The sequence below is a fragment of the Oncorhynchus mykiss genome, chromosome 20 (assembly GCF_013265735.2).
Source record: "Oncorhynchus mykiss isolate Arlee chromosome 20, USDA_OmykA_1.1, whole genome shotgun sequence".
Classification (NCBI taxonomy): Eukaryota; Metazoa; Chordata; class Actinopteri; order Salmoniformes; family Salmonidae; genus Oncorhynchus; species Oncorhynchus mykiss.
In genome coordinates, this window is record NC_048584.1 from 8,503,013 (window position 1) to 8,510,784 (window position 7,772).

General features: G+C 40.1%; 1 protein-coding gene and 1 long non-coding RNA gene across 2 annotated transcripts; both read right to left on the bottom strand.

Annotated features, from left to right (window-relative positions):
* Positions 1 to 379: 379 nt before the first annotated feature.
* LOC110498919 lies at positions 380 to 3,208 on the bottom strand. Its single transcript, XM_021575626.2, has 4 exons — positions 3,005 to 3,208; positions 2,493 to 2,864; positions 1,893 to 2,023; positions 380 to 1,380 (listed from the first exon to the last, which is right to left on the bottom strand). Exons 1-4 carry the CDS (start codon positions 3,069 to 3,071, stop codon positions 1,228 to 1,230), a joined length of 723 nt encoding a protein of 240 aa, XP_021431301.1. The 5' UTR covers positions 3,072 to 3,208; the 3' UTR covers positions 380 to 1,227.
* A 34-nt stretch (positions 3,209 to 3,242) lies between these two features.
* On the bottom strand, positions 3,243 to 6,279 carry LOC118942031. The gene is made up of 4 exons (XR_005037917.1): positions 5,914 to 6,279; positions 4,887 to 4,955; positions 4,351 to 4,689; positions 3,243 to 4,068 (listed from the first exon to the last, which is right to left on the bottom strand). It is a non-coding gene; the product is annotated as an uncharacterized LOC118942031 (long non-coding RNA).
* Positions 6,280 to 7,772: the final 1,493 nt, after the last annotated feature.

Here is a 7,772-nt window from a genome sequence, read left to right on the forward strand (position 1 = left end):
ATTTCTCTTCATATGACAAGGATTGAAAAGGATTTGCCAGTAGATTGACGACAATCAAAGCTATGGTAGATATAATGTGATTTGACATCATTTGATCTGTGCCAATGACCTTGAGCCTGCTTGGTTGCGCACTTCTAATGTAAATCTATGGCAGCACCCAAGGGCTTGAATTTTCGAGCTCTCCCTGTAGATTTTGCAGTGATGTAGTGTCCCCATGAGTGACAGAACACTGAGCCAATCATGGTGCAACTAAAGAACATTACCAACCTCGACGCTCCGTATTTTCCACTGGCTGCTCCACCACCACAGAAATCACTGAGCTAGGCTGAAACACCCGCATTTTGAAGCTGCCTCAAGAAAGCAAAAAGAGACCATGTCTGTATGCAGCTTTATTTTTTTTTCACATTGTTTGCAAACTGATTTGTGACACGTATTAATGCCAAAATAACACGCAACCCCCCAAAAAGATATATATAAATCAACTAAACAGCTGGGGCTCGCCGCTCTCTGTCAGTGAGACCAGGGAATCCATAAATACAAAGTAATGCAGCAATATCTCTTTAAATGGCTATGTGTTGACTTGACTGACACATGCCTATTTTATATCTCTCACTTGCGTGGAATGTATATTCAGCTTGGACACATTAGGACATGTCAGATGAAGAGCAGGATAATCTAACAGATTAGCACAACATTGTCGAAACACTTAAATCTACAGGATGTGCAAAAAACTAAACAATTGACCCGTTCACACATTAGGCAGCCGATATATGATCTGAGAGCATGTCAGACATCAAACTGCAGGATGTGGTATGGTACGTTGCTGTTAGCATCACTGAGTCACATAGAAAGAGTCTTTCTGTTAACATAGACAATTCCCATAACAATCGGAAGTGGAGACACAAAAGAAGAGAAAAACAGACATTTGGTGAGAAAGAGCTCATGAGAACAGTAGCCTAACAAAATGCACATAATTGCACACTATTTAATTGCACGGATGTTTCTGTCAGATGCAATGAACAGAAATGCACAACTACCAACTTGGCAAATAAACGCAAATAATGGATTGCTCAGACAGACGTCTGAAAATATATCTGAAATCTAGCCAAAAACAGTAAGTAAAGAACATTCCATTAGTGAGAACAGACAGTAGGCGTAACTGCGTAGACACTCTAAAGGTAAATCATTACCGCAATTGCAGAATAACTTATTCCATTCCCTTCAATGTTACAGTTTCCCTTTAAAGTTGACATGGTCTGGAGAGCTGCTGGAGTAGATGAACTGTGGGTCAGCAGTGGGCCTGTGCTGTGGACACACATGCTGGTGGTGGTGATGGTGGTGTCTTCTATTGTCCCTGGCTGGTGTGTAGTGCTTTCTGGTCTGTAGGAAAACATAGAGATGTTTAAATTCATATTCACACTCATCTTAGACTTCATCCAAAATGGTGGGGTTAGTGGGCATGGGCATGGGCAAAGGCACGGTTTAATAGGCCCTCCTCTTGGCCGCAGAGACAAAATGTTGCTGTTTTAAAGCTAATTTCCTGCAATTCTACACATTTTGTCATGGGACTGAGAGAATTTTCAGTTTTAAAGATAATTTCCTGCAATTATATACATTTAGCCTTGACCTATGCCTTGTTCTTATGCTATCTGGAATGACTCAAACATGACAAAGAAATCATTCGGGGGACCCAGCCCATGACATTTTTGGAATTTCAGATTCTCCCTGAGAATGGTGATTGTTAGTTCTCAAAGATAATCTTATTTATTGAAAATATATTGCTCCAATATGTTTAATGTTACACTGAAAACGTTTTTTACCATCCCGAAAATTATTGTAATTACTACTTGAATGTTTTTGCAGTGGCAAATATAAGGGAAACATTGGCTTACCCGTGTGCATCGCCACATCAGAGCTCCAATGAAGAGGAAGAAGATGACGATGAAGGCCGTCCAACTCAACACAATCAAGATGAGTTCCATGATGGTCTGACCGCCGCCACAGCTCTTCTCTGGATCTCTCTCTGTATGGAGGGGAGAGGGAAGTAGAAGAAGTGGTTCAGCTTCATGTCTTCTTGAAAAACTCTGGGCCCTCATTATAGCCCTTTGACTCTGACCCAGAGTTTTTCCTGGCCTGGTCAACTGCTCAGGGAAAACTCATTCAAAAGAAATTCAAAGGAATATGGTGAGTCCATATTGCACATATTGGAACACAATACCTGACATATTGTGCACTAATCATGATCATAGCTTGTACTAGCACATTAAAACCACTTACATCAGTTGTGGTATGTTGTTGAAATAGTAGAGATTGATATTGTCACACCGCAATCATAAAAAAGTGTGGAACAGACAGTTCTAGAATAATGATTGGATACCAAGTCTTTGTTAATCCAGGAAGAGAAAGACAATCTGAATGAAACATGGAATTCACCCTAACCCTGATGAATAACATGTCTTCTTCTTCTTTAATAAAAATAATCATATTTGTACCTCTGACAATGATGATGGTGCCATTACTGTGCCGCTGTACCAGCACTTTCCCTTTGGTATCGTAGTACCTCCAGCTGCAGTAGTAACTGTCTGTGTCCTCCACCCCAAGCTGGGACAGCCTCAGTGTGAAATCACAGCACCGCTTGACCTCCTGGTCCTGGTCTGACACCACTGTGACCCGACCTCTGAACCCATTGTGGATTGTGGTCCTACCGACTGCTCTGTCAGCTATCGACAAGTACAGCACATCTCTGTTGTTGTGGAATCGACCCCTGAGGTAGAGGCCTGTGGGGTCCGGTAGCGATGTGGAGCAGAGGATCTCGGCCGAGGAGTTGACCTTCATCAGAGCTACAGCACTGGGGCTCTGGGAAACTTGCAGGGAGAGAGATAGATAGACAGGGGCCCAGGATTTAGACATATTGTTATTATGAAGACAAGAATGCCACCTTGGTCCTCCTTTTTTTTGTCTGACGGTTAATTGTCCATTTAGGGTCAACTAAAAACTCACTTACCTGTCCAGGTGAGCACTGCAGGGCTGCAGAGGAGTCCCAGCACACATCTCCACAACAGAACATCCATCCTGCCGACTAGGTACCAGCTGCATTTATCAGAGAGCTCCAAACACTCTTCCACACGCGCAAAACACTCACAACTGACTGGTGAACTGTCTTTTGGCAGGGTAAAATGGTGAACAACTGAATAAATGGATAGAGAAGAGTTTCCTCTGTTGACTTGTTCACAGGAAGTGTTGTGGTTATTTTCTGCTGACGGGTACTCTATGTGCTGTGATAACTGAAATGTACATTATTGTTGGAGATAATAATTCGGCACAAGACAACAAGCTCTATATGAGAGAAATAACATTATGAAGACTGGTTATTTCCAAACGTTTATTTGTACACAAATCAATAACATTTTATATTAATTAAAAAAACATGAGTCCCAGAAAATTACGTCAGAGTTTAGGCTAAAACTAAAAACAAGTTTAGCTTAGTAGTTATGAAAACAATGCTTGTGAGAATATTACAGAATATTACAACATCAATGTATATATAGACCAAAACCAACTCCCTTTGTAAACAAGCTTAAGGGTTATGAAAAGGGTTCTACCTGGAACCAGAGTTATTCAAAGGGTTCTCCTATGGGGATGGTTCTAGATAGCACCCTTTTTTCTGTGAAAGACGATTATTAGTGATTTCACTAACTGATTCCACAAATGTTGGTGCAAAACTAATTTAGGTGCAAAAGTGAGTAGTGTTTTATTGGTATGGAATGCATCTGACATACAGCAACATAGCAGAGGTCAACGTGGAGTTCATTTCGAAAGAACCAACAAGACAACTGGCTCACGCTGAATGTTATGCAGGCACCAGGGTAACGGCCTCTCTTGAACCTTCAGGGCTCTCATCAGTGTTGTTGTTGCTCTGGGTCATAGAACTCTTGAGTCGTTCCATCAATCTTCTGCCAGAACGAGAAGTTTTTAGAAACAATAGAACGCCCAGAACAGCGACGACGCAGATGATGACAACCAGAGCTAACCATACTTGTTGCTTTCTCCAGTTGTCAACACTTTTCGCTGAGAAAATAAAGATAAGTTTGCAGTGAACACACTGAATACTCACAAACGTCACAGTACAAAGCCCTATATTGAATTTATATAGGAATATTGTATTATCATATTTAATAATTACTAAAGCTTTTCCTGGTCATATCACATGATCGGGAAAAACTCAGGGCCCATTTAACCCTAGTCAATATAGACTGGTCACTGTCCGGTAAAGCAGAGCATATTTTACCGGACAGTGAATTGACACAGGAGTAGTTGATGTGGTGCTTTGTGCTTTAGCATTGTACTCACCAGTAACTGCATCAGTGAAAAAGCTTGTTGTCCCTGAACCAATCCCACAGTTTGTGCCAATGTAAAAAGTGTAATTACCCTCATCAGCTTTTGTAACATTTTCTTTCGTATAATAGTAGTGTGGTGCTTCCGTTTCTATCTTGTGACAGTCTTTCCCACATTCCCGTAGTACATTATCTGCATACTTCCATGCAAACCACTCAGTAACACATGTTGTGTCATTTGTGGTCCCCTTCGTCCCATGTTTGATAGTTTTTATGGCAGTGTAATCCACTGTACAGCACAGTGTTAGTTGCTGGTCTTTTGAAACCGATATATTGTCACACGTTACTGTAACCCCTGGAAAGCAAAAAGGATATCAATGAATAAAAGGATATCAATGGATGACATCAGTATGATAAATATGCTCATATATATACAATGATAAAAGTGGACATTCACATGTTCATTATCATATATAACAATGCTGTATTATATTGTATTATATTGTACCAAAACAAACATCATTTCACCTAAGTTTGCAGTTTGAAATTTACCTTGTCCTTGTGGAGTTCCCAAAACCAGAGACAGAAACAACAGAAGCATTTTGCCAGTGAGTTATCTGTCTTAAAGCACAAAGAAAAAAGACCACAACACATGACTAACTTAAAGAGTATATGTACAGTGCCTTGCAAAAGTATTCATACCCCTTGGATTTCTTCACATTTTATTGTGTTACAAAGTGGGATTCAAATTGATTTAACTGTACAACTAAATACTCTGTCATGTCAAAGTGGAATATATATACAGTACCAGTCAAAGGTTTGGACATACCTACTCATTCAAGGGTTTTTATTTATTTGTACTATTTTCTACATTGTAGAATAATAGTAAAGACATCAAAACTATGAAATAACACATGGAATCATGTAGTAACCAAAAAGATGTTAAACAAATCAAAATATATTATAGATTTTAGATTCGTCAAAGTAGCCACCCTTTGCCTTGATGACAGCTTTGCACAATGGGCATTCTCTCAACCAGCTTCACCTGGAATGCTTTTCCAAAAGTTTTGAAGGAGTTCCCACATATGTTGAGCACTTGTTGGCTGCTTTTACTTCACTCTACGGTCCAACTCATCCCAAACCATCTCAATTGAGTTGAGGTCGGGTGATTGTGGAGGCCAGGTCATGAAAGAGACAAACTGACACATTTTCATGTGTCCCGCAGTTTGGCAGGTGATGACGTTAGACCCGATGATGTGTTTCTGCGCATGAGTTTAGCTAGCCAACGTTGCCAAGACATCACCTACAAGTGTGATCAGGGATTTCTAATTGTGTCAGCCCCAGTCCCAGAGTACACCAAAATATTTTCAAGTTTATGCAGTTTCCTCTCTCCACAGCCTCAGTGCCAAAGAAACACCCACAGTTCAGCTGAATTCACCATCAAACACAGACTCTAAAGGTCATTCTGAGAAAGAGACCCTGAGCGTAACCATGAGATGTCACCTCGAAGTCAGGTGACTAATAAATCCTGACACACACACACACACAATGATCTAAATAGTACATATAATGCACTTACAAGCTCACAGCCTCTGGAGGTTCTTCTGTCCAATAAATCCATACAATGCAGTGTCCCAGGTTATAACTGTGGGAGAAGTGAGTGGGTGGAGAGAGTGGATATTCCACTTTTAACTTTCCCTATCTTTCCTGAGGCAATCTGCAAATGATATGGCTCTCATTGGAGGAGGTACCTTAAACAAATCAAATGCCAACAGGATGCAGTATTACACTGTCATGATGTCTCTCTCTGACAGGTCTCGACAGGTTTTAACATGGGCACTGAGGGAGGACAAAGCCTGAATAGTTTTTTTTCCCTGTTTTCACTAGACTTTTTGTTGGGCTCAATCAACATTCCCAATCACATGTTTGTAGGGGCTGTATTTGTATTGAATCCTGCCAAAGCAGCAGCTACTCTGCCTGGGGTCCAGCAAATTTAAGGCAGTTTATACAATTTTAAAAACATTACAATACTCACAGATTTCACAACACACGGTGTGCCCTCAGGCCCCTACTCCAACACTACCACATATCTACAGTACTAAATCCATGAAGAGTCAAGGTCGGCAAAACTAGGGCCTGTAGGACCTGCCCTGTTGATAGTGCTGTTAAGAAGGCAGAGCATCACTTTACCAGGGACAGACTTCTCCCCATCTGAACTACTACTGCATCAATAAAAAAGAAAACACAACCAGCTTTAGTGTAGTCAAAGAAAACACAACCAGCTTTAGTGTAGTCAAAGAAAACACAACCAGCTTTAGTGTAGTCAAAGAAAACACAACCAGCTTTAGTGTAGTCAAAGAAAACACAACCAGCTTTAGTGTAGTCAAAGAAAACACAACCAGCTTTAGTGTAGTCAAAGAAAACACAACCAGCTTTAGTGTAGTCAAAGAAAACACAACCAGCTTTAGTGTAGTCAAAGAAAACACAACCAGCTTTAGTGTAGTCAAACACAACCAGCTTTAGTGTAGTCAAAGAAAACACAACCAGCTTTAGTGTAGTCAAAGAAAACACAACCAGCTTTAGTGTAGTCAAAGAAAACACAACCAGCTTTAGTGTAGTCAAAGAAAACACAACCAGCTTTAGTGTAGTCAAAGAAAACACAACCAGCTTTAGTGTAGTCAATGAAAACACAACCAGCTTTAGTGTAGTCAAAGAAAACACAACCAGCTTTAGTGTAGTCAAAGAAAACACAACCAGCTTTAGTGTAGTCAATGAAAACACAACCAGCTTTAGTGTAGTCAAAGAAAACACAACCAGCTTTAGTGTAGTCAAAGAAAACACAACCAGCTTTAGTGTAGTCAAAGAAAACACAACCAGCTTTAGTGTAGTCAAAGAAAACACAACCAGCTTTAGTGTAGTCAAAGAAAACACAACCAGCTTTAGTGTAGTCAAAGAAAACACAACCAGCTTTAGTGTAGTCAAAGAAAACACAACCAGCTTTAGTGTAGTCAAAGAAAACACAACCAGCTTTAGTGTAGTCAAAGAAAACACAACCAGCTTTAGTGTAGTCAAAGAAAACACAACCAGCTTTAGTGTAGTCAAAGAAAACACAACCAGCTTTAGTGTAGTCAAAGAAAACACAACCAGCTTTAGTGTAGTCAAAGAAAACACAACCAGCTTTAGTGTAGTCAAAGAAAACACAACCAGCTTTAGTGTAGTCAAAGAAAACACAACCAGCTTTAGTGTAGTCAAAGAAAACACAACCAGCTTTAGTGTAGTCAAAGAAAACACAACCAGCTTTAGTGTAGTCAAAGAAAACAAAAGCTCATGACAAACTCATCGGAAACAATATGTAGTATGCACTGCTGAGACAAAGCAACAAACAGTAAAAGCAAACATGGACTTATATATGGTCAAATCTGTTTACAGTTTGAAAGG

Coding starts and splice junctions, on each gene's coding strand:
- LOC110498919 (XM_021575626.2), bottom strand. CDS start 3,071: ATGGATGTTCTGTTGTGGAGATGTGTGCTGGGACTCCTCTGCAGCCCT. Junction 2,024..2,492: donor CACCATCATCATTGTCAGAG/GTACAAATATGA, acceptor CCCTCCATACAG/AGAGAGATCCAGAGAAGAGC. Junction 1,381..1,892: donor TGATGTGGCGATGCACACGG/GTAAGCCAATGT, acceptor GTTTTCCTACAG/ACCAGAAAGCACTACACACC.